The sequence below is a fragment of the Heloderma suspectum genome, chromosome 7 (genome assembly GCF_057233095.1).
Source record: "Heloderma suspectum isolate Gila_16-S chromosome 7, 16-S_ref, whole genome shotgun sequence".
Taxonomy (NCBI): Eukaryota; Metazoa; Chordata; class Lepidosauria; order Squamata; family Helodermatidae; genus Heloderma; species Heloderma suspectum.
In genome coordinates, this window is record NC_139464.1 from 8,266,412 (window position 1) to 8,293,223 (window position 26,812).

At 46.1% G+C, this 26,812-nt stretch overlaps 1 protein-coding gene across 1 annotated transcript in view; it reads left to right on the top strand.

Moving 5' to 3' along the window:
- Positions 1 to 26,812, top strand: part of PLXNA4 (plexin A4) — an 820,970-nt gene that overhangs the window by 619,974 nt on the left and 174,184 nt on the right. The window contains exon 9 of the mRNA XM_084809045.1: positions 4,509 to 4,709. Within this exon, the coding sequence (XP_084665171.1) occupies positions 4,509 to 4,709 (201 nt within the window). The remainder of the gene's footprint in view (positions 1 to 4,508; positions 4,710 to 26,812) is intronic.

A 26,812-nucleotide genomic window follows, 5' to 3' on the forward strand; every position in this document is an offset into this window, starting at 1 on the left:
GTTCTGATGCTCTATAGCAGCTGTAGGCAACTTGTGGCCCTCCAGACGTTTTGGCCTACAACGTCTATCATCCATCTTTCCGGCTACAGTTGATGGGAGCCATAGGACAAAATATTTGGAGCACCAAAAGATTGAATTTAGCATATTTATTGTATTTGTATTTAGTAAAGAAAGCTTTAAAGTATTTCATGTTAATTTTTTGTCCCAATATACCACAAATATTTGACCTGAAATATTTGAGGGAAAAATTAAACCAGACTTAAGGTGCAATCCTATGCATGTTTAGAATGGAAAAATCCTACAACTCCCAGCATTCCCCAGCCAGCAGTGCTAGATTGGTAATGCTGGGAGTTATAGGACTTTTTTCTGTCTAAACACACATCGGAGTGCACCCTTAATGTGATTTAGGTGTTATATTATTTTAGGGATTGTACAGACTGTGTAAAACCCACTCCATCTGTGTTTCATGGATTGTCAGGAACCATTTGTTCTGATGTCCTCTCACAGACGGATTCATTTTTTTTTGTTGTGCGAAAAATACGCAAATAATACTTTAAGGGGGTTTGCAACAATTTACATAATTTACTTTAGTCTGTAACATTTAGTGTATTGTCCCCCATTCCATTCAACTTTCCCCCGCGTGTATATACCAGTCTCAGCATACACATGCACGTTTTCCTACAGATAAATATGCATAAATTTTGGAAAAGTAAAATAAAAATAAAAATCCAGAAGTCCACAGACACCGTGTGGCTGGAGGGGTTTGTTCAGACACTCCAACTGCTCCTATTTACCAGGTATGCCCCCGATTTCTTGCTGTCTGCCCATGGGAAAGGGCTGTGTAGCTAGGGTTGTCCGGATTTTGTGAAATCCGTCCCATGTGCATTTCATGGATTGTGTGGTTTCATTCTTTCTGGAGTCCATTCACAGACAGATTCCACTTCTTTGTTGTTGTCATGCGGAAAAACAACAACACGCAAATAATTACATAAGGGGGTTCGCAACAATTTACGTAACTCACATTAGCACATAACTTTTAGTGTATTGCCCCCATTCCATTCCACTTTTCCCTGCATATATTTACCAGTCTCAGCAGAAACTTGCATATTTTCCCATGAATAAGTTTCTGTAAATTTGGGGATTTTTTTTTTTTTTAAAGGTTTGAAAGTCCATGGACTCCACAGAGTGGATTCTGCATGTCGGATCCTTAGAAATTCGAGTTCATTTTAGTCTGTCTCGAATTTCTCCAGCATCCCTATATTCTGTAGAAATTCTTATTGGAATACTTGTAAAAATTTAAAGACAGTAGCGTGTACTTCCCTTACATTGGTTCAATTTAAGAAAACAGCCCAAAGGTACTGAAAACTGTTGACACTCTAATTAGTTTTAGCAAGCCAAAGAACTGTGCCTGATATGCTGACAGCTACTTGTCTAGTTTGACAGAGTTCAACTCTCCTCCACTGAGGTTGTTGGAGCACCTTCAGTTTTGCTGTCACTATTTATTAGTTCCCTTTCATTCTGAGACATATGTGTATTTCAATGACATAGATGTATTCCCTCACATACCTGGAAATAATTGCCTGAAAAACATAACTTACAACTTTGAAACTGCCAGGTTCGCCTGATATTATACTTGCAATTGGCGATCCATTCATTTCATTGTTACGAATGAACTTACGCAATGGAACATTTCCCATGGAAAAATAAAGCACTGGAGAAATTTCCTTGGAAATGTTTCCACCCCACATCACTGCTTTCAGTATATACTTTTGGAAATGAAAGATGTTGGCGACTCCATAGCCCTGCATAGTGGGCATACTTCTTACACACACACACACCACTCCTGGTGGTAGTTGTGGTCCAGCTCACATGTGTAGTAGCATGACTGACAGTCCCTGTAATGCTGTTCCCAGTCAGGATAACCCTACCTCTTCTGCAACACTTCTGTTTCTTTGTCTTGCTAAACTGTTTGTGCCCATAAGGTGCATCCACCATCTGCCACGGTGAGAGAGCCCCTATCTCTCTCAGCCATCCACCTTTCTACTTTTCCCTCCCAGTGCTTTCAGTAGGGACATCGGAGAAATCTGCAATGGATTCAAATGAGTTCACATTTCTATGAATCCAACCTGCAGATTCCATAGTGGACCAGCTTTTTCCGAGTCATGTGGATTCTGTGGAGCTGCAGACTGGTTTTTAGAGATGTCGCAAATGACTGACAGAGGGGTGGAGCCCGGCGGAACATCTCCCCCCCCCACTCGGCCCCCCGGACACTCCTCGCTGAGCTGCAGGATGCTTTTAGCCTCTAATGTTGCGGAAATGGCCCTGTATGGCTGCCATTTGCGCAACATTAAATATACAGACATTATGGAGCACTGATATTCTGTAAAAATGGCAGCTTGCAGAGAAGAGCAGGTGACTGCGGGGCGCTGCCTGACGGCTTGTTGAGCCCTCCAGTGCTCACACAGCCTGGCAAGTGGGGCGGGAGGCAGCAGTGACCTGCTGAGCACCCACACTTGGCAGGTGCAGATGAGTCGGTCCATCTCTACTAGTTTTTCACTGGGGGGGGGGGCGCAGATCTGTGCAAATTGCTTTAACACATTTCTGCATGTGTGTGTTATCAGTAATGCACACTTGCATAAATTTGCATTAGTTAATGTGAACTAGCTCTAATATGCATTAGCTAATGCGCATTAGTGTAAGCGCACATTAGCACTAATGCAAATTACTGCAAGTAGAGTAAAATTGTGGTAAAAAAAAATCTGATTCCATCAGCGAGCGGATGATGGAATGGAAGTCACCTGACCATCCGCAAAACACAGACGGAAGGGATTTAACATCTCTAGCTTTGAGTCAGCTATTCCACTGCATTCTCCTTTCCCATTGCCACCCTCAGAAGCATGCATTTGTAGAGCCCCTCCAGAATATGCCATTCACCTGGACCTCTGCTAGGGTTCATGGAGGGGGATAAGACAGTCTTTCTTTAGAATGGTGAAAGGCTAAGTGAAATTGCAGCTCTCCTTAGACAGAGCCCAGAGCTTTTGAACTTAGGCCTCCCTATTGAACCAAAATAAAGAAGAGAAAATGTTCTCAGGTGTCAGAAAAAGCTTTAATGAGCCTGACACCTTTCAGGAAGATGTCTGGGCCACTCATCTTGTGTATACCTTAAAAAGTCTTGCTGAAGTTTCCTCCGTTTCAAAGTGGAGCACTTTCTTGATGAAAGAAACCTCTTTCTGAAATGCATCGGGCTCATTAAAGCTTTTTCTGGCACTTGAGAATGTTCCCTCTTCTGGGCTCCAACAATCTAAGTGTGGAGCTCCATACGCACATGAGGAACTCCGTACATGCATGCAGGACTTCTGTACATGCTTCCTAGCCCTGCCCCCCATTTTCATCTGAAGCTACCCAGATCCCTGTAGTAGAGATGCTCCAGAAAGACGCTGCTTCTCTTTTCTCTGTTGGAGTCTGAGGGCAGAGGAAAAGTGTAAGCAGGAACAAGTGAATAGCTGAGATAAACAGTGGCATTTTTGTCCTCTCCCTATTGCTACCAGAGAGATGGAGAAATCTGTCAGTGTTCATTGCTCTGTCTTTCTTATTTCAGTACATCCCAAATTTTGAGCTTTTGAAAGAAGTTGACATGAATATTGGTATGCATTCTTGTGCACATTGCTCCTAATGCAGGCAATTTTGCTTAAGACAAGAGTTTTTGCAAGCAATTTTTCTAACACAATGCATTTTTTAAATTATTTTCAATATTATACACATTTGTGTGTGTGTGTGTGTGTGTGTTTTTCCCATAATATATGTATTATTGTATGCATTTTTCATTGGAGACTGCATTGCAATTGTGAATTTAGAAGGATAACTGAGCTTTGTTTGCATATTGATTTGAAAGTTTGAAATTGGGTTTCTCTGACATCCCTAAACACTGGCAATCCATCATGTCTTCCACCACCCCACTAAAAAAGAGAGGGAGAGAGAGAAATTAGAGCCTTTCTCCCTGATGTGATACTTTCTTCTAAGCACAGGAAGTTTTCTGTTTGTTTGTTTGTTTTGTTTTACCAACCAAAATTGCCCAGTTCCAATAGGATGTGATTCTAGAGATCAGCCCTAATCTTGCAGGCCACAGTACAAACTAGAAAGAGATAATAGGGTTGTGAGAACATTATTGGGGACACAGAGACATGGAACAAGTTAACTCAAGGCCCTGTGTAATCTTTGAGGCCTTCGTCTTCCCATTAAAGTGTTGGAAGAAAGCTTTTGAGTTGCACAGGAAGCTTTCTTGTTCCAAGTGGGCGGGAAGAAGGAACAGTTACCGCCATCTGCCTTTCAAGCCAAAGCAGCAGGATGTAGATCTTACAGGCAGAATACCTAGCATAGTAGGAACAAGTTACAAAAGTCCCACCCAAGCAGCTGGGAACATGTGATTCCTCCGGGACTAGGTTTTCATTAACTGTACAGGCTCGTTTCTTTCTTAACCCCACATCTCCCTTCCTCTGCCCCTTCTCCAGGACTGCCCCCAGCTGCTGAAGGTCAATAAGATCTTGGTGCCGGTGGAAGTCATCAAGCCCATCACACTGAAGGCCAAGAACCTGCCTCAGCCGCAGTCCGGGCAGCGGGGTTACGAGTGCATCATCAACATCCAGGGCAATGAAAAGAGGGTCCCGGCCTTGAGGTTTAACAGCTCCAGCGTCCAGTGCCAGAACACTTCCGTGAGTAAGCCCCATTGCTGTGGGCTGCTGGAAGGGGTGGGAGGAGGGGAGGGGAAGAGTCTGGGTCAGACTACATTACTCCAAAGGGTACAGGAAGCACATTTTACCCAGCAAAGTGATAGCCCCACCTTTCATGGGGTTAGCTCTTTACTGGGGGAATTTCTTCCAAAGAGAGAGGTGAGAATTATATATGACTGTGTCTGCGTGGATGGATGGATGGAAGGATGGATGGGGTAGGGATGGGAGAACTTGCCGCTGCTCCCCCCCCCATGCAGCCCACTGACCCACCACTGGCTGCCTGCCCCATTCGCCGCACGCAGTGAGCCGCCAGACGGTCCATGGTGAGAGGCACAAGGCATCCCACTGCTCCAGTGGCCATCACATCACGCAAAATGGCAGTGAGCCTTTCCCCCCAAATCCCCCATTTTGTGCAAATGGAAGCTGTAAATAGGGCCATTTACACAAACTTACATGCATAAGTGTTCTAATTAGACTGTTTACACCTGTAATTTTGTGTAAATAGCTCTATTTATGGGCACCATTTGTGCAAAATGGGGATTTCCAGGAAAAGCCCTGCCAGCCACCATTTCGCACAAAAGGGTGGCAGCTGGAGGCCCCTTCGCTGCCTGCCAACCCTTCTTTCTTTCTTCTTGCAAGGAGAGAATGAGGGGTTGGCCAGTGGCCCCAGACTCCTGCCCCTGCCACCTCTCAAGCCCTCACAGTCTCCTTGTGAAGAAGGACACCACAAGGAGTTGACAGGCTGGCACAGGCAGGAGTCCCATCGCCATGTGCCAACCCCTCATTCTCATCTTACAAGGATACCATGAGGGGTTGGTGGGCAACAGAAAACCACGAGCTTGCCCAACTCTGCATGCACCAGATCGAGCAAGCTTGGGGGATCTGCGAACTGGCATCCAGGGGCCAAGCCGGTGGTAATCCACGGAGCTTCAAGCCCCAACCGGATGCCCATGCCATCTCTAGGATGGATGGATGATAAAGTCTGCATGCTACATAGTTCATGACATGGCTCCTGCAGTAAAACAATAGCCAAGAAATATAGAGAAACAAACCCACATGAGCTGCTGTTGGCTATTTTAACCAAAATGTATTGAACATACTGTTTGTAGTTCCACAAAAGAGGCTACAAAGCCTGCTTGTACAGATGCTATCACTTCTTCTATGCGCTCGTCACAGTAGTGTGGGCAAATTGGTCAGTTTCCAGTCCATGTCACGTTCACATGTCTTTGCCCATAAGTATGTTCCGTTCTCTGCAATGTGAAAATTGACATGTAAATAGTCTTTAAGTAAGTATTTTAATTATACTTCTTCTCAAAATCTGCATCTTCAAATAAATGTGTTTCTGATGCCATTTTGAGCCAATAATGGTATTACAACATTGGAGAAGAGCAGAAGCTGATGCATTGCTACATTCCGATCTGCATAGTCATCTGGGAGGTGCCGGTAAGGTCCTTCCTATCAGATCCTGCTAGCATCGAGTTCCTCAAATGCTCCTGACTCAAAAATATTGTGAACGTTATGCCTATTTCTCACTGAGGGGGTTGACCTGTTCCTGTTCCTCACCTACCACTTCAGGTGGTAGGTGAGGGCCCACATGGTAGAATTCTCCCTCGTGGGGGGGAGAACATTCCTACTCAGCATAAGACATTGGTGAGAAATAGAGAGGTATGGATTTTGTGAAATCCATTCTGTCTGAGTTTTACAGATTGTCAGGTGTCTTTCGTTCTGTTGTCTGCTCATTGGCGGAATCTGATTTTCCCAGTTTCCTGAAGTTGTGCAAATCCATATTTGTGCAAATTTGCACTTGCAAAAATATGCAAATCCTCCTAATGCACAAATCCTCCCCCAAATGTGCAAATCTCCCCCAAATGTGCATTTTTTTTCATGCTTTAGCCTATGGGGGAAATGCACATTTTTGGCCGGTGGTTTCTTGTATTGTATTTTTCTATGACTAAATTTGCATAAAATTACGGAAAGTTAAAAAAGAAGAAGAAGAAGAAGAAAGAATCTGGTACACAAGTCCATAGAACCTGGGCGACTCAGGAAAAGCTGGTCTGATTCAGAATCTGTGTGTCGGATTCATAGACATTCGAAGTCATTTGATCCCATTGCGGATTTCTCCGACATCCCTAGTGAGAAGACATGTTAGAACCATTCTTCCTGTCATCTGCCTTTCTCTGTGCAGGGACTGTTTGGTATGGAGGAGGATTCAATCATGTAAGCTCCCCACCTGCAGTCTGATGTGGTACATCTCAGCCACAATTTTGGCACGTCAATAACAACTGGACTTTAATATGCCATAAACCCTACCGGTGGGGTTGGAGGCAGGCAGGCAGGGTTGGTGTCATCATACTGGGTGCTTCAGGCTCCCTGGTGCTAACTCAGTCTTCTGCTACCTTGGATGCCACCTCTATGCATTCCAGTAAAGGCGTGCGTCTCCCGTCTGCTTCACTCCCCTTACTAGCATGTTGGCCACTTCTAGGGCCTAGTACACAGAGGTGCCTTCCATAGAAGAATTTTGCAACATATGTAGCAGTTCTCAGTTTAAACCTTTCATAAAAATCTGGATGTGTCTGTTCTAGGTCCCCTCTCTTCACCATAGTGTCCCTCAGTGGCACCTTTTCCTTGAGAAGGACTCGGCTTAAAGGTTTCTATGTAATTTGCAAAGCGGTCTCTCTCTCCCCCGCCCCTTCTAAAGCCAAGCTGTTCTTAAGACAGGCAGGAAGCTGGGCACGTCACACCTTGCCATCCTTGAAATGAATACTAATTCAGAATAAAACAAAAACTTAAGAAGGGGAGAGAAGTGAGGGAATCAGACCGGATTCTTTGCATCCTTATTTCCTGTAATCAGCTTCACTACTGCTGCAACGGGGTGTGTATGTGTGTACTTCTATTCTAGTTTCCAAACAATTCAAGATTAAATACATACATACATACATAAAAGGATATTTGCCTGTGGATATTTGCCAATTTGGAAAAAAAAAAAAAAAAACCGGCTGCTATGCAAGGATTGAAGTGCCACTGAGACAGAAAAGTAGCTAATTCTAGGGCAGAGCCGAAATTACTCCAGCATTTTCAAGTTTGTTTTGTATGGTGAGTTTTTTCTCCTTGGGGGAAAAGAAACAAAGCAAAACCTCCCCTTTCCTAGGGATATGTACAAGCAAAACCTGAATTTGGCAACCTTCTCCACATTCCACCTTGAAGCTCATTCCATCTCACATCTATATTTGGTTGTGAACATTTGTTTTCCTTTTCACATGAAAATGTGTGTGTATTTTAGTGCATATTTTCCCAAATGTGCACATCTTTGAAATGTACACATTCTTCACCCATTGATTAAAGCATGTTTGTGCACATTTTTCAAAGGCACACTTTTTTTTCCAGTTGTACACATGCTGCCAAATGCATTGGGGGGGGGGCGTGTCTGTGAATCTCATTGCAAGCTTGGAAATATATGGACTTGGATCAAACATGGCATTCGAATTGGAGTCTGTCTTCAGTCTGAGCAGTGCAAACTGGATAAAACTTGATTAAGAAATGAATTGAAAGGAATTTCCCATACATGCCCATCCTGTCTGCCTTCAGAAAGCTTCCCTCTTGTATATTTGTCCATCTGTCTTGGTGATACCCAGCTCCCATGGGCAAAAGGAAAGCAAGAGAAAGTAAGGCAAAAATGGTGAGCTGTAGAAACAAGCCACCAAACAACATGAGCATTCTCCCCTTGTCGTTCAGCCCAGTAAAATAGCCTCACCTGGATGGCATTATTTATAGTCTTCTCTGGCATATTTGAGGAAGGAGGCCTCCTTGGCTCGTGTAGCTGGTCCCCCTGGAGTTCCATCTTTTTCCAGAGCAGTGAGGTGACACACTTCTTGTTGCTCAAAAAGGCAAAGAGAAGAGAAGAACTCCAAGCAGGTGGCAATTAAAAAGCCCAGAGACTCCCAGCCTTTTTGGCTCAGTGGGCACATTTGGAATTTTGAAAGAATATTTTGGGTGCTTTAACAAAATGGCCATGGGGGGGGGGGTACTATTCATAAAATGTCTGTCATGGTGAGCATGACCAGTCACAAAACAGTCATTTCCCAGAAGGCAAACTGGTGAGAATTCAAAGAAAATTTGCTCAAGAGCGTAAGTACAATGCAGAGGTGGGGTCTGAGCTTGAAAACACACAACCTCTGTTTTGAACCCTAATACTGATGGCCTTGGAGGCCAGAACTTCACTTTGCAGCATGCCAGCCTCCTGTTCCCTCCCTTCCCCATATTTAATGAAAAATATCTTAAGAAATTAAATTAAAATCAGGAGGGGAAGGGGGCCACTGGAGGGTACCAGGAGAGGTGTGCATGGCTACCATGTTGGAGACCCCAGAAATAGCCCAAAGTAATTTGATGTTGGTCTTCATCAGGGACAACTGAAAATTTGAGAGCATACACATGCACACGCATGCATTTAAAACAAGTGCCCCTGACAAAGGAACCCATTGTCAAGCATTCGGCTATTTTCAGTTCATTAATTAAAGCACTCTCCCAACAGCCACTTAAGTTTCACCTCGTCTATTTGCTTTTTTACAAATAATTATCTGAGAGATGTGCATCACCATCCAGTTCCTCCTGTTTCTGCTTTTTCATCTGTGTTCAGTGCTGCTGCTGCTTCTTCTTCTTCTTCTTCTACTACTACTACTACTTTTTAAGGACTCCAACCTATGGTGGCCTAAATACAATTCTGAATTTTTAAAAAATGCACATTCCAGGTCACCAGCTCAAGACACAGTACACACTTCAATCCTGACACTAAAGTACAGCTCAGTACATCATCTGGCTGTGCATCATTACTTAATGACTCCCTTTTGCTCCATGATGCCTTGGGGAAGGGACTCTTCACCAGGGTCCCTGAGAGAAGACTTTATAGAATCATAGATTTTCAGAGTTGGAAGGGATCTTGGAGGATATCTAGTCCACCTCCCTGCTCAGTGAAGGAATTCCACAACTACAGTAGCCCTTGCAAATGGCCATGCAGCCTTTGCTTAAATATCTTCAGTGAAGGGGGGCACATGCACACACCACCCCAGGCAGCCTGTTCAACTGTCAGACAGCTCCTAACATTAGATGTCTCTCCTAATCTTTTGCCTAAATCTGTTTCCTTGCAATTCATTAATAATTTATTTAGACAGTGCCCTCAATATTCAATATACATGGCAGTTTTCATAATTTGTTGTTGTTGTTCAGTCGTTCAGTAGTGTCCGACTCTTCGTGACCCCATGGACCATAGCACGCCAGGCCTTCCTGTCCTGCGCTCTCTCCCGGAGCGTGCTCAAGTCCATATTCATTGCATCGGTGATGCTATCTAGCCATCTCATCCTCTGCCGTCCCCTTCTCCTTTTGCCTTCAGTCTTTCCCAGCATCAGGGTCTTTTCCAGAGAGTTTTCTCTTCACATTAGGTGGCCAGAATATTTGAGCTTCAGTTTCAGTATCTGTCCTTCCAATGAGCACTCAGGGTTGATTTTTCATAATAACATCATACAAAAAAGGTATCTGTCCCCGATGTGCTTACAGTCTACTTTTAGACTATCTTAGAGTTTACAGAAGAGGTACACAACCTCAGGGCCAGGGGCCAAACTTGGCCCTAAGAGGCTCCCCAAATGGCCATGCCAAGACTGTGCTACATGCATCCTTGTTGTACATGGACCACCCATAGAGTACAGCAGCCACTCGCTCCAATACCAACGGTGGTTTGGGTTGACGGAAGTTATAGTCCAACACACATGGAGCGCACCAGGTGCGGGGAGGCTGGTATGAAGTATCTAGGGGATTTTCTGCTTCTCCCTCCAAGCTCTCCATATTTTTCCACTGGCTCCCCTCCATACCACCCCATGTACTGTATGCACCCAACTCACACCTCCCTTGCTTGTAACTAACATCACATTGTGGCCCTCTGTGGCATCACTGACTGACTATCGTGGCGGCTTATGTGCCATGTCCTAGGAGGATGGCTCTTCCTTTTCTCCAGGATGTAAGAAGGGGTATTAGAGCTATGAGCCTCATGACCCAAGAGGTGAGCATCACCATACATCAAGTCTATTACCTCACACTGGTTCATCCATCTTGTGAGGGAGGGGGGTTGTCTGATCTCCCCAAGGAATCAGCTATTTAGAGCTAGTAACTCTAAGATAGTTTTGCTTTGAGGTGGTTTTGAGCAGCCAATGGACATACTGCCTGGGGATGATGGGAGATATATCCCAACACATTTGGAAGGTGCACATTGGGGAAGGCTGATTTAAAATCATCCATTGTTCTTGTTTGTTCTTGTTGATGATAATGTTACTAGAAAGAAACTCTATTGATTCCAGACTTTATTCTCCCTTCCCCACCCCATCTCAGGCCCTGATCATTAAAATCATTCAGTGCATTTTCTGTGGCATTAAACACCATGTTTCCGATTGCGGGCCTTTTGCCAGTTTTACGAGCTGTTACGAATGAGCATTTCCCCCGACATCATTCCACTTCAGTTTGCTCTGGGATTCCATTACTGGTTAGTGGCCTGTGAGTGCCAGAGTTTGGGATTTCACTGAAATTTATCGTTTGAAAAATGAAGGATGCTTTTTATGCACCTTTTTATTTTCTTTTTCAGCCGCTGAAAAGTTGAAACCAGGACTCACCAAGGAAACTTATATATTGAGCCATTAAGTTAGGGTAATGCAGGTATATGTAGTCCATTTGAGCAGTGGCATTTGAACCTGCCAGGTCTACAGATATATGATAATTTTGTTTGCATTCTTTCAGAGTAGAACTTGCCCCAGTCACACCCCTGAACATGAACACATTTTGCAGGCAAAGCTTGCACATCCCCAAGCTTGTGACCACCTTTGGAAAATGTGTATTTTATAAAAATGCACACGTTAAAAATGCACATGGGGGGGTCAGTGAGGAAAAGTATGCATTTGGGTGCCTGCTCACAATCGTGAATGGGAATGAGGTGGATCAAGCTTCATGGTGGAACTCAGACAACCCTGTGAAGGGCATGAACCTCACCAATTCTCCCATGCCTAGCCAGGTTTCTCAGATCACATTTGGAGGTCCAACTCCAAGCTGCCCAGCACTTTGAGGTGCAGGGCAGGGGGAGGGGGAAGGTGGCCACGCGAGAGATTATTTCTTAGCAATGCCTCCCAGCCTTCAGAGTTCTCTCCCCGAGAAGAATGTTGCTCTTCCTTCCTGGGACATTCAAATGGAGGGGAAAGAAGTTTGCATTTCAAAAGGCATTTGGAAAATATGGTACTTTAGTAAGGATGTGTGAATGAGCAACACTCGAGTTCACTGAGGTTTTCCACATTCCATCTTGTAACTTGTTCTGACTTGAGTCCATATCAGATTGCAAACTTTTTTTCTTTCCTCATGAACATCCACGCTTATCTCTGTCCGTATTTTTCCAAATGTACACAGCAGTTGTGCACGTCTTTGAAATATATGCATCTTCTCCTATTGTTCAAAGAGAAGTTGTGCCCACTTTTCAAAAGTACACATATTTGTGCACATTTTTCAAATGCATGCATGCTGTCAAATGCATGTTTTTGAGTCCACAAGTCACATTGCCAGCTTGGGAATGTACAGACTTCAACCATAGATTGCATCTGAATCTGTGTTTGGTCCGGAAGTTGCGAACTGGATAAATTTTGATCAAAAAGGACTGAAATGAATTTCTCATATATCCCTAGACTTTAGCTGCCTGTTACTTACTGTTGCTTCATATCCACTGTTTAAAACTTTTAAACCATTTTGCTCTTGTGGGGTTTTTGTGTTTGTGTTTGCTTTTTAATGCTTGTGCTTTATTACAAGCATTATACTGATGGTCTTTTCCTCTTCTTTTAAAAGTTGTTACCTGCTTTGGGTATCATATTGATAGCTGGGATTGAAATTCTATTCATCATCATCAACAACAACATTTCTATACTGCCCCTTAGCCAAAGCTTTCTGGGTAGTTTACAAAAGTTAAAACATTAAAATACAATGTACAAAGTTTAAAAAAGGAAAGGAAAGTTTCCTCCTATGCAAGCACCGGGTCATTACTGACCCCTAGAGGGACGCTGCTTTTGCTGGCATTTTCATGGCAGACTATAGTGGGGTGGTTTGCCATTGCCTTCCCCAGTCGTGACTACCTTTCCCCCAGCAAGCTGGGTACTCATTTTACCGACCTCAGAAGGATGGAGGGTTGAGTCAACCTGAGCCGGCTACCCGAGACCTGGCTTCCGCTGGGATCGAGCTCAGGTCATGGGGAGAGTTTCAGTTGCAATGCTGCCGCCTACCACTCTGCGCCACACGAGGCTCTAAAGTTTAAAAACCATTCACATAAAAGTGTATGGACAGTATATACAAACAACATATACCTAAAAATAACTTTGAACTAAGAAACATTTTTAAAGAATCCAACAATTAAACACAGTTTAAAACAACACTGCTTAAAAACAGTATACAAAAGTCAGCAAAAGGACCAAGAGTTCTAAAAACGGAAGGTCTGCCGAAGTAATAATAATTCATTTAATAATGAATTAGTTGTCAGATGGTCATGTCTCCTAGTTTGCAGAGGTCTGTCCTCTGTTTGAGGGCACCCTGGCTCTGAAGGGGCCTCCAGTCAAAGTCTGGTTTAAAGATAAAAAGATCCATAAGAACGAAGGAAGAGCAGACAGGCACCCATCAATGCTTCGCACCTCAACAGCCTGCAAGTACACAGGTCACCAGGTCACAGTCTTCCCTATCAACATATGTATCATATTTCTATTTAAGCAATAGCAATTATTTCCAAACTGGCATCAATACATGGAAATTAGCATATGCTTATTTTCTACAAATCTAAGCAGCTGCCCTAATTAGCTGTTGCACTATGACTCAATTCCTAATTATGCCTAACTACATTTGCTCACATTTATCCATTGTTAGTATTGCCTTTCCCCTTTCTCCATGTTGCCTTTGCTCTTAATTTCCCCTAATTTTTGAAAATTAGATTGTACCCTCCTCAGGACAGGGGCCTGTTTCTGTGTGTGAAAGTTTTGGCTTATATTACTCTTTGAAATGAGACCTATACATTTATTGTTTTCGTCTAGTACATTTTTAAATGATTTAATTTAAAGTATTTATATCCCGCCTTTCAATAGAAGTTTTTGAATCCAACATGTAACTGTTTGGCTTTCCTTTGGCATTTTCCCAACAGATCATCAGGTCTGCTGGCTACAGGTGACAGCTGTGGGAATCACAGCGATCACCAGATTTGAGGGGGGGTCCTGGTAGGGCTGTCAGATAAATCCACAGTGCATTTTGATGACTTTGTTGTATTTCTATGAATCCAATCTATGTATTCCACAGCAGACTGGGTTTTTCAGAGTCACGTGGATTCCACAGGCTTACAGACCAGTTTTTTGGAAGGTAGTTTCATTGATTCGTATTAGTGCTAATTTGCATTAACTAACTTCTGTGCAAGTGCGCATTAGCGCTAGTGTGCTCTTGTGTTATTGTGTTGAAGTGCATTAGTTAATCTGAATTAGCACTAATGCAAATTAGCAGTAATGGAAATTAGTGCAAGTAGAACAAAATTCTTCTTCTTTTCTTGTTTTTAAGATGAGCGGAGGATAGAATGAAAGATGCCTGACATTGCATGAAATGTAGATGGAATGGATTTAACAAGTTCCGTAGAAACCTTGGCCCTGGCCAAAGTGTCTTGTGGGCCCCCTCTAGTGTTGGTGGGTTTGTCTGGCAGTGGTGGCAGCAAACAGCAGCAGTGTTCTGAGCAGTGCGGGGGGGTGTGTGTGTAGGTGTGTATGTGTGTGCCATTTTAATATCCCACAATGCCTTTGAATGATGCCACATTAAGAGCATGGTGGCAAATTAAAATGGCAGTTAGATCCATCTGCCAGGAGCTGTTTGGAGCACCTAAGTGGGAAAATAATTATAAAGAGGTGCAGGACAGGTGTTAGGATGTATGAGAAATTCATTCAGTTCACTCACCCAATTTGCATGAACCTAAACACGAAGCAGAACACATTTAGACCTTGCTAGCCATACTTTTCCAAAATGTGCAATGTATTTCACACAGAAATACTACTATGACCGCTACTGCTGCATAGATAAAATGAGAACATTCGAAAAAGGGTGCAGAAAAAATGCTTTCAGTTGTAGCGATGGGTACAAAAAAAGTGTATATTTTGAGAAACACACACAAATGCTTTATTCAGTGGGAAAATCCCTTTGAAAAGTGTAGATGTGAAAAAGTGTGCCTCAAAATGCTATTTAAAAAGTGTACAAGAGGTGTGTATATTTTGAAAAATGTGCTCAAGAATTTTTGCACAGACTGGAAAAAAATAATAATCCACAATCTGATGTGCAAATGGGATGGAATGAAGTTAACTGAGAACCTGAGTAAATTGACCTTCCCAGATTCACCCGTCTCTAGTGGGTGCCGCTGGGGTACTGGGGAAGAGGCTGATGGATGCCCAGGGATTGTATGTGCCGACAGCAGCCCTGGACCACATAGCGTGTTGATGTAGAAAGTGAGACAACCAGGGTGTACGACAATTTCATTTCTGCTCACAAACTATGCATCCATGCCCCGATGCAATGCCAGACGCAAGCATGAGCAGGAAAATGCACCCACAGAAAAAGTTTGCAAATTCACATACGTGTGCCCATGTTCAATTCGTGCAAATGTCCAGGCTTGATTTTGTGCACATTTCAGAAATGTGCTAATTTGCATTAACTAGTGAGGATTAGTGCATCTCCACTTCCCACATCTCCACAGTAAAGCAGGGTCCTGTGTCCAAAAATGAAACCCCTGCTCAGTTGGCAGAGCTTCATAACAAGGCCAATTGTTGTCAGTCGGCAGCATGCACACTTTGGACAAAGCCACTCATCTTCCAGGGATGATGTCAGGGTTGAGCCCAGGCCTCTTGAGATGTCTGGGGACTCCGATTCTGAATCACAGCTAGAACAGCTAGATCAGGGAATGGGGGAGGACCCCCCCCAAGCCCCCAGGGATTGAGAGAGAATCTTTCCAAGGCCTTGACAAACATATGGTCCAGGCTGAGTCACTGCCTCCCCCCTCCACCATGAGAACCCAAGTTTCCAAGGAGGAGAAGAGGGTCACGATTTGAGAGTAGGGGTGCACGAAAGTCACTTACCTGGTCTCGCAGCTTTTCCTGGTGGGGGGGAGGCGCTTCGCTGCTCCCCCTGCGAAGTTCAGGCCGGGGGGGAGGCTTCCCGCCTTGCCCGGCCAAAATTCAGGCCGGGGAGGAGGCGCCTTGCCTCGCCCGGCCACGAAATTAAAAGTTAAAAAAAAAACACCGCCCCCGTGATAGGCTACGTGACGATTAACGTAGCCTATCACGGCTAGATCTGCAAAGTCAGCCATGATAGGCTACGTAAATCGTCACGTAGCATATCACGGGTGACTTAAAAAAAAAAAAAAGTGTGTACGCAAATGGCGGCCCCCATAGGGAGCCGCCATTCGCGTTCCTTATTTGGTCGCTGTAGTCTACATAAATCTTTACGTAGACTACGGCGAAAATAAGGGCAACGCAAATAGCGTTGCCCGTATTTTCGCCGTAGTCTACGTAAAGATTTATGTAGACTACAGCGACCAAATAAGGAACGCGAATGGCGGCTCCCTATGGGGGCCGCCATTATCTGTACGTGCTTTTTTTTTTTTTTTAAGTCACCTGTGATAGGCTACGTGACGATTTACGTAGCCTATCACGGCTGACTTTGCAAATCTAGCCGTGATAGGCTACGTTAATCGTCACGTAGCCTATCACGGGGGCGGGTTTTTTTTTTCTTTTATTGGAATGGTGGCGGCAGCAGCCGGTCGAAAGACCGGCTGCCGCTCCCGCCCCGGACGAAGACCCGATGAACTGCCGGCCGGACCCGCCACCGGGAGGGACATTCGCCAAAGGTATGTCCTGTCCCGGGGGGGTGCGGGGGGCAGGGGGGGTGCAGAGAATTTCTCCCCAAAACTTGTTCGGGGGGCCAAACACATTGGCGCTCGGCCCCCCGAAGCTTCGGGGAGAAATTCTCCGCCATCCCTACTTGAGAGAGATGCCAGAGTGCATCGCAAGTTGGATCGGGCAGAGCTAGGGATGCTCTGCCAGGATACTCACTCTTAGAAGCCAACATAGAAGGGAGCCCTGCAGATTGTGTTCCCTAATAGAGATCTTAGAATAGTAATTTAGAGCCTGGGGCGGTCCAGCACTCTAGCCACTACAGCACACTGGCTCTCTTTACCACTGCTTCTGTATTCCTGATACGTTCGAACAATGGCAAGACTGTTCGCCAACCCTGTTTAAAAACTATAGCCACAGCAGTAGCAGTGAGTGAGGTATAGTGGTTAGAGTGTCGGACTGGGATTCGGCAGATCCGGGTTCTAGTCCCCACTCGGCCATGAAGCTCACTGGGTGACTTTGGGCCAGTCACTGACTCTCAGCCCAACCTACCTCACAGGGTTGTTGTGAGGATAAAATGGAGAGAAGGACCCTGTAAGCTGTTGGAGGTTCCTTGCAAGTGGGAAAAAGGTGGGATATCAATGCAATAAATAAATGAAATGTAATAAATAAAAACAACACTTCGAGCATTTTTGCATTTTAAATTCACTTAAATCATAGGACCATCATGACTGTAGGAAAGAAACTGAGTTTGCTTCTTCCCCTCATGGGCCCCTTGCCACTTTTGGGGGCCCTCTGGGTTCCAGGTCCTGGATTTGGCCCGAAAGCCCAGTCCTAACAGCACCACCAAGGTTATTTCCTGTCCCAGAGTGGGCTGGTTGTGGGGTGGTTTGCAAAGTACAATTGGTGAACTTTTTGATTCCCTGCTGATTCTCCCTTGCAACGCCCTGCCCTATGCACACACTCACATCCCCACAGTAGTGTCACAAGACAGCTGTGGGGACCAAATATATGTCTGTGCTTTTCCACCATGGATTTCCTTGATTGGAACAAATTAGGAAATGTGCGCACAGCCGGGGAGGTTTGCACAAATCTCACTGCTTGATTTGCACAATCTTCCAATTTGTGCAGTGTGAGTAGGGTAGGGATGGACGAAAGTCACTTACCTGTCCTCGAAGCTTTTCGCAGTGGGGGGCAGGCGCTTCGCTGCTCCCCCCGCGAAGTTCAGGCCGGGGGGGGAGGCTTCCCGCCTCGCCCGGCCGAAATTCAGGCCGGGGAGGAGGCGCCTCGCCTCGCCCGGCCGCAAACTAAAAAGTTAAAAAAAAAACACGCCCCCATGATAGGCTACGTGATGATTAACGTAGCCTATCACGGCTAGATCTGCAAAGTCAGCCGTGATAGGCTACGTTAATCGTCACCCGTGATAGGCTACGTGACGATTTACGTAGCCTATCATGGCTGACTTTGCAAATCTAGCTGTGATAGGCTACGTTAATCGTCACGTAGCCTATCACGGGGGCGTTTTTTTTTTCTTTTATTGGAATGGCGGCGGCGGCAGCCAGTCGAAAGACCGGCTGCCGCTCCCGCCCCGGACGAAGACCCGATGAACCGCCGGCCGGACCCGCCACCGGGAGGGACATTCGCCAAAGGTATGTCCTGTCCCGGGGGGGGTGCGGGGGGCAGGGGGGGTGCGGAGAATTTCTCCCCGAAACTTGTTCGGGGGGCCAAACACGTTGGCGCTCAGCCCCCCAAAGTTTCGGGGAGAAATTCTCCACCAACCCTAGAGAAGGGATCACAAATGTGAATGGGAATCAGGCACAAGATGAATGGTGAGATGATGTTCAGAAAACCCTAGTGATATCGAACATCACTCATTCACTCATCCCTACTCTCCCTAGGGAGAATTTCTCCACAAAACTTCAGGAGGCCGAGTGCAGACGCATTCGGCCCCCCGAAAGTGTTGGGGAAATTCTCAAGGAAAGGATTTCCTTGATATGGTGCCTTTATAATGAGCAAATAAGGGAGCAATCCTATGGCTGCTGGATGGTGGCTAGATGACCATAGGATATGCTGTTTTCTGGGAACTGACCTCAGAGCCTGTGCTCCAAGGTCGGTTCCTGGAAAACCGACTTCCCTGCACATCTGCGCTGCCTCCGAGGCATTCATCGGAAGAGGAGTGTGGAGTGGCTGGACAGGGGCTGGGGGCATTCTGAGGTGGGAAGAGAGGAACTGCCTGTACTCATACAGCAGCCTCCTCTCCCACTCGCCCCCCTCCCGCAGCTAGACAGCCGAAAATGGCTATCTAGCAGAAAAAGCAGGGCGGGAGAGGCATGGAGGGAACGATCCCCCCCCCATGCTTCTCCTGCCTTGCTTTTGATAGGCGGTCGCCTCCGAGTTCGGAGGCGACCGCAGTCCTAAGCGCTGCAGCTTTAGCCGACAATGGCAGCAAAATTCTTATAGAGCAGGATGCATCGAGGTTTTTGCTTGTTTCCTTTGAGATAAATATAGCAGCCTGACCACCATTTTGGTATTCCTGTGCATTCCCCACCCTTTCAAGTGTAAAAACCTTATGGGGCCGTCACAGAGTATGGCTTTTCCTCCGAGACAAAGGCAATATCGCAATAAGAATGCTTGGAAGGAAACCATCCACTTTCATTAAGTTGTACCCTAGTTGTGCACACCTCCCCCCTTTTGCCCCAGAGATGGGATTAGTTGTACTTCCCTGCCCCAGTAAGTCAAGCAGAAACAGTTCAGTCACTCCGATGCAGAGAGGAGTGTTGGATTCTTCGTTAAAACCATCCTGTGGCTAAGTGCGCCTGAGGCGGCAGCAATCAGTCCCCTGGAGTGATAATAATACATATTACCCACCACCTTCCCCTCTTCAAAGTGCGATATGGAGTGTGAGCTAATTAATCCTGCCAGGTTGGGAAGTGTTACTAAATAACTCACCGAGCGCTCTGTCCCAGGAGCACCCCTCTCCCGGCTAAAGCAAACTCCAGCTAGGAGTTACTGCAGGAAATGGGTTCGGAGGCAGGATTTGAAGGGCCAAAGCACGTGGGTAGAAAGTGCACATCAATATTGACTCTGGGAAATGGCAAAGTTCAGGGGCAGAATTCTGGAAATCCTATGCTGCTATGCCATTTGCGTCCCTGCTTTAGCCGTGATAGGCTATGTAAATATATACGCAGCCTATCATGGGCAAGTGTAGGGATGCAAATGGCGGGCGCTACTACAGCCGCCATTTGCGGCCGCAGCAGCCTGGCAGTGCCCAGGGCTGCTGCCGCCGCTTCATCCGCCGCCGCTGCTGGAGCCACTGCCGCCACCGCCGCCGCCTCCAGGTAGGTCTGTCCCAGGGGGATTCTGTGGGGTGGCGGTGGGGGGAGGCCATTCCTCCACGGACTCCGGGGGGCCGGATTGTAAAGAATCTGGCCTCACTGGAGTCCATGGTGGAATCCTCTGACATCCCTAGGCCGAAGACGTGATGTTTGCAATTGCCCAGATCCCCCAAGCCCTTAGTTGATGCTCGTCTTGCTTTGTTTCACACATTCACTTGTGGTAGCTGTTGTCAGGAGCGCCCCTGCTCCCTTCTGAAATCCTCAAGTAGCCAGAATCAACACGCAGATGATAGGACTCTTTTCCAAGGCTTTATTTCCATTCAACCTAATGATGCTTACAGACGCTAATTGCCTGAGCCTAATGAGGGAAACTTTAGAGAACTGCCTACTTGGGGTTTCTAGCCTTAGGAATCAGTTGATCTCCATTTGGAGGTAAAGGCAGGAAGCCTCTGAACTTAAGGGCTAGGCGGCGTAAGTCCACCTCTTTCCCATGGGGCATCGGGGCACAGCTGTTGACGTCGCACCAAGCAGGCTGAGCACCTCCTCCCGGTGCCCTCCATCTCCCTCTTGTCCCTGCGCCAGCGCCTCACATCCAGAAGCTCCAGTTGCACCTCCCTCTCCCTGCCAGGGTCACTGTCACTCTCAGGAATGTGTACCAGGAGGGGCTGTCCCTCCAGCTGCACCTCTGAAGAGCGAGCAGGTTCCTCTCCCACGGTTTCTATCTCTTCCTCAGAATCAGAACTACTTTGGGGCTCTATGGGCTCCGATCCAACCCTGACAGCTGTTCATTTTGTGCAAATGGGAAAATAGTGCAAAATGAACATGAGTAAACTGGAAAGCTGCACAAAACAATCCAAATTTGCGCAGATTTTGAAAGTTGTTCAAATTTCTCTCATTGACTAAAGTGTGAAATGGTGCATTTTTAAAGTTGCAAACTGTTTTTTCAGGTCAGGGGGTGTTGTGCAATATTTGAACATGGGCGCATGTTTGAGAATTTGCAGACATTTTCAGAGAACACATTTTCCTGCTTGTGTTCACATTTGTGAACATGGCATGTCCTCATGTTTTGTGAGCAGAAATGAAATTCTTGTACCTTCCTACGCTAGGCTGCTTTTAAACTGGACCTCACTGAGCTTTAGTTGATTGTTTATTTATTTAACATGTTTATACTGTGGATTTTAAGATGAAGCCCCCTTGAAGTTTACGAGATAACATTTTAAAACTATAAAATATAACATTCAATTTTATTTAAATTAAAAGTCAACAGCAGTATACAATATTTGAAATAACAATAACAGCATGAACTCTGGTTTATAAAATAAAGAAGGGCATCCATTCATTTAAAAGCAGAGTGGAAGTCCCAGTTAAAAACAGTTAGATAGGAAGCCACAGGGAGACAGCCATCCCATAGCATGTTATTCCATAGAGATGGGGTCACCACAGAAAAGGCCCTATCTCTCTTGTGCATCAGTCTAATAGGCAGGCATATTACCAATTAATGCTTGTAACCGGGTAACCCTAATTTTGATAAGCCTCTAAATTGAAGGGGTGAGCGCAATATTGTGCCACATTCTGTGTATAAAAGCCATGATGGGATTACATTAAGAAAGTGGAGAGTAGGGATGGACGAAAAGGACTTAACTCATCTCGCAGCTTGCTTCGCGGTGGGGGGGAGGCACTTTGGTTCTCCCCCCGAAGTTCAGGCAAGGGGGGGAGGCGCCCCACCTCGCCTGGCCGAAATTCAGGCCGGGTAGGAGCGCCCCATGTACCTGGCCATGAAAAAAAGTAAACACACACACACACACCCGTGATAGGCTACGTAACGATTTACGTAGCCTATCACAGCTAGACTTCCAAAGTCAGCCATGATAGGCTATGTAAATTGTCACATAGCCTATCACGGGTGACTTTGGGAAAAAAAGCGCGTACACAAATGGCGGCTCCCATGGGGACCGCCATTTGCGTTCCTTATTTTGGCACGTCTAGTCTACGTAAAGATTTACGTAGACTACGGTGAAAATAAGGGCAATGCAAATAGCGTTCCCTTATTTTCGCCGTAGTCTACGTTAATCTTTACATAGACTACCCATGCCCAAATAAGGAACACAAATGGCGGTGCCCATGGGCGCCGCCATTTGCGTAGGTGCTTTTTTTTTCCCCCCCAAAGTCAGCCGTGATAGGCTACGTGACAATTTATGTAGCCTATCATGGCTGACTTTGGAAATCTAGCCGTGATAGGCTACGTAAATCGTTACGTAGCCTATCACGGGTGTGGGGTTTTTCTTTTTACTTTTTTTTTTTTTTTTTGCAATGGTGGCGTCGGCAGCCGGTCGGAAGACCGGCCGCCGCCCCCGCCCCCAACAAACCGCTGCTGAACCGCCGCCGGGACCCACCACCGAGAGGGACATTCGCCGAAGGTAAGTCCCATCCCGGGGGTGGGGCGGGGGGCCGGCAGAGAATTTCCCCAACACTTTCGGGGGGCCGAATGCGTTGGCACTCGGCCTCCCGAAGTTTCGTGGAGAAATTCTCTGCCAACCCTAGTGGAGAGTAGGGATGAGTGAACGAGTGATGTTCCATATCACTAGGGTTTTCCGAACATCATCTCACCATTCATCTTGTGCCTGATTCCCATTCACATTTGTGATCCCTGCTCACACTGCACAAATTGGAAGATTGTGCAAATCAAGCAGTGAGATTTGTGCAAACCTCCCCGGCTGTGCGCACATTTCCTAATTTGTTCCAATTTCCTCCATAGACCGAGGAGATTTGTGCAATTTAGGAAATTAGCAAGAACCAAACTGGGAATCAGGATCAAGACGAATGTGAATATAGAATCATAGAATCATAGAATAGTGGGGTTGGAAGGGGCCTACAAGACCATCAAGTCCAACCCCCTGCTCAATGCAGGAATCCAAGTCAGAGCATCCCTGACACATGGCTGTCCAGCCTCATCTTGGATGCCTCCAGGGTGGGAGAGCCCACCCCCTCCCTAGGTAATGGGTTCCATGGTTGTATTGCTCTAACAGTCAGGAAGTTTTTCCTGAAGTTCAGCCGGAATCTGGCTTCCTGTCACTTGAGTCCATGATTCAATCCTCCACTCTGGGAGGATCAAGAAGAGATCCTGGCCTTCCTGTCTGTGACAACCTTTCAAGTACTTGAAGAGCGCTATCCTATCTCCCTTCAGTCTTCTCTTCTCAAGGCTAAACATGCCCAGTTCTTTCAGTCTCTCTTCATAGGGCTTTGCTTCCAGTGCCCTGATCATCTGTGTTGCCCTCCTCTGAACCATCTCCAGCTTGTCTGCATCCTTCTGAAAGTGTGGTGCCCAGAACAGCCCATTAATGCAGCCCAAAAGAGCATTTGCCTTTTTTGCAGCCACATCACATTGTTGGCTCATATTCAACTTGAGATCTACAAGAATTCCAAGATCCTTCTCACTTATAGTGTTGTTGAGCCACATATCCCCAATCTTGTAACTGTGCATTTGGTTTCTTTTTCCTAGGTGCAGAACTTGGCATTTGTCCCTATTAAATGTCATTCTATTGTTTTCTGCCCAGCGTTCCAGTCTATTAAGATCACTTTGAATTTTGTTTCTGTCTTCCAAAGTATTAGTTATCCCGCCCAATTTGGTGTCATCTGCAAATTTGATCAGCATTCCCTGCACCTCCTCCTCCAAGTCATTAATAAAAATGTTGAAGAGCACTGGGCCCAGGACTGAGCCCTGTGGTACTCTGCTCATTACCTCGCCCCAGTTTGAGAAGATCCCATTGATAAGCACTCTTTGAGTCCTATTCTGTAGCCAACTGTGGATCCACCTGATAGTTGTTTCATCTAGCCCACTTTGAGCTAGTTTGATCATCAGGATATCATGGGGCATATTGTCCAAAAGCTTTGTTGAAGTTGAGGTATATGATGTCCACAGCATTTGCACAATCCACAAGGGAGGTTACTTGATCAAAGAATGAGATCAGATTTGTCTGGCAGGATTTGTTCTTGACAAATCCATGTTGGCTTTGAGTAATCACTGCATTGTTTTCAAGGTGCTTACAGACTGATTGCTTTATCATCTGCTCCACAATTTCCCCAAGGATGGATGTCAGACTGACTGGTCTGCAGTTCCCAGGTTCCTCCTTTTTACCCTGCTTGAAGATAGGGACAACATTAGCCCTCCTCCAGTCATCAGGCACTTCACCCATCCTCCATGATTTCTCAAAGGGAATAGACAGTGGTTCTGAGAGTTCTTCTGCCAGTTCCTTTACTATTCTAGGATGCAGTTCATCTGGCCCTGATGATGTGAACTCATTCAAAGTAATTAGGTGTTCCTTGACCATGCCTATCCATCTCCAGCTGCAATCCTGCCCCTTCAGTCTGTACTTCGCCTTTGCCAGGGATAGACCTTCTTTTGGAGGAAGACTGAGCCAAAGTAGGAATTGAGCACTTCTGCCTTTTCTTTGTCATCTGTTATCATTTTGCCATCCTTATTTAATAGCTGAACCACCATTTCTTTCCTCTATGCACGTATCTGAAGAAAGCTTTTTGTTGCTTTTAGCATCCCTCGCTAATCTCAGCTCGTTCTCAGCTTTAGCCTTCCTGTAGGGATGGGGGAGAATTTCTCCCCAAAAATTCGGGAGGCCGAGTGCCAACGCATTCGGTCCTCCGAAGGTTGTTCGGGGAGAAATTTTCTGCCCCCCCACCCCCCGCCCCCCCAGGATGGGACTAACCTTTCACGACTGTCCCTCCTGGCGGCGGGTCCCAGCGGCGGTTCGGCAGGTCTTCGTCAGGGGCGGGGGCGGCAGCCGGTCTTTCGACCGGCTGCTGCCGCTGCCATTACAAGAAAAGTAAAAAAAACAACAACGCCCCTGTGATAGGCTATGTTACGATTAACGTAGCCTATCACAGCTAGATTTGCAAAGTCAGCCATGATAGGCTACGTTAATCGTCACGTAGCCTATCACGCGTGACTTAAAAAAAAAAAGTGCGTACGGCTAATGGCGGCCCCCATAGGGAGCCGCCATTTGCGTTCCTTATTTGGTCCCTGTAGTCTACGTAAAGATTTACGTAGACTAGAGGGACTAAATAAGGAACACGAATGGCAGCTCCCTATGGGGGCCGCCATTTGCGTACGCACTTTTTTTTTTCAAAGTCACCCGTGATAGGCTACGTGATGATTAACATAGCCTATCACAGCTGACTTTGCAGATCTAGCCATGATAGGCTACGTTAATCGTTACGTAGCCTATCACAGGGGCGTGTTTTTTTTTTTTTTTAAGTTCGCGGCCGGGGAAACGGGGCACTTCTCCCCGGCCTGAATTTCGGCCGGGCGAGGCGGGAAGCCTCCCACCCGGCCTGAATTTCGGCTGGGCGAGGAGGTAAGCCTCCCCCCCCCGGCCTGAACTTCGGGGGGAGCAGCGAAGCGCCTCCCCCCCACCGCGAACAAGCTGCGAGACCAGGTAAGTGACTTTCGTGCATCCCTAGCCTTCCTGACATTATCCCTGCAATTCTGTGCTACCTGCCTGTACTCTTCCTTTGTCGCTAGGCCTTCTTTCCACTTCCTATATGTGCCCTTTTTTTGTTTTCTGGTCATCTCTTAGCTTTTTGTGAAGCCACATTGGCTTCTTCTGTTGTCTTCCACCTTTTTTCTTTTTGGAATTGTTTATAATTGTGCCTTGAGAATTTCCTTTTTAAAAAAACTCCCACCCATCTTGGACTCCTTTTCTTGTTAGAGTTGCTCGCCATGGGACCTGTTTGAAGCCCATGTTCGACAACTTGCGAATATTTTCAGCAGGCATGTGCTCATGCTCACACGCACTTTTGAAGCTCTGAATGAGGCATGCTTGCATATTTTGCGAGCAAAAATGGAATTCTTATGCATCCTGTAGTGAGTTTGTGGGTGAGCAACTAAGGCAGACTTCACAGCATTCCTACATGCTGTTGGTAGCCAGCTAGAGACCTGTGTAGTTTGGCCTAACCAACAGCTTCATAGGTAATTAAGTAGGCCTTTCACATGGATCAGCAATTTACAGCTTTCACCTTGGAGCTGTTCTGGCCAGCTGTATTAGCTCATCCTGAGATGATATAGGTTTTGGTTCCCACAGGAAAAAGAGCCCCCCACCCCACCCCTGGGATGGGCAGAGGTAGCCTGTCAGCTCCTGAATTCAGCTGAGAGAAACCTATTAAATCCAACCCACAGTCTTTGTCCTTTGGTCTCGCTCCATGGGGGGAAAGCATGGTACCAGCCTGGAGAAACAACTTCCCATCTGTCTTGTGGGCCCAGATAGATACCCAACTGTGACAGCTGCATTGGCTGATGAGAGGTGTGAGCTTTCTTTGCATATTTATTCTCCATCTATTTTCTGTTAATAAACTATCATCCTTTTGCCCAAGTGGCTTTGTTTCATCTATTTTGACTGAGCCATGACAGAATCGGGAGCCTAGATCAAGACACATCTCTAGTGGAGAGTAAAGAATGGTCATAGAATGGAGAAACTATGAGAGCCAGCATGGTGTAGTGGTTTGAGTGTTGGGCTGGGAGCTGGGGGAGCCGGGTTCTAGTCCCCACTCAGCCATGGAAGCTCACTGGGTGACGCTGGGCCAGTCACAGACTCTCAGCCCAACCTACCTCACAGGGTTGATGTTGTGAGGGTAAAATGGAGAGAAGGAGGATTATGTATGCCGCCTTGGGTCCTTGGAGGAAAAAAGGTGGGATAGAAATGCAATGCAATAAATAAATAAATAAATATCGCCGTTCCCCAGTTGCCCCCATGCTGGCCTATAATCCTTTCAACTAGAGAAAGAGACTTCTGCCTAATGCCAAATCCTCCTATCCTTATTTCCGCCCCTCAGG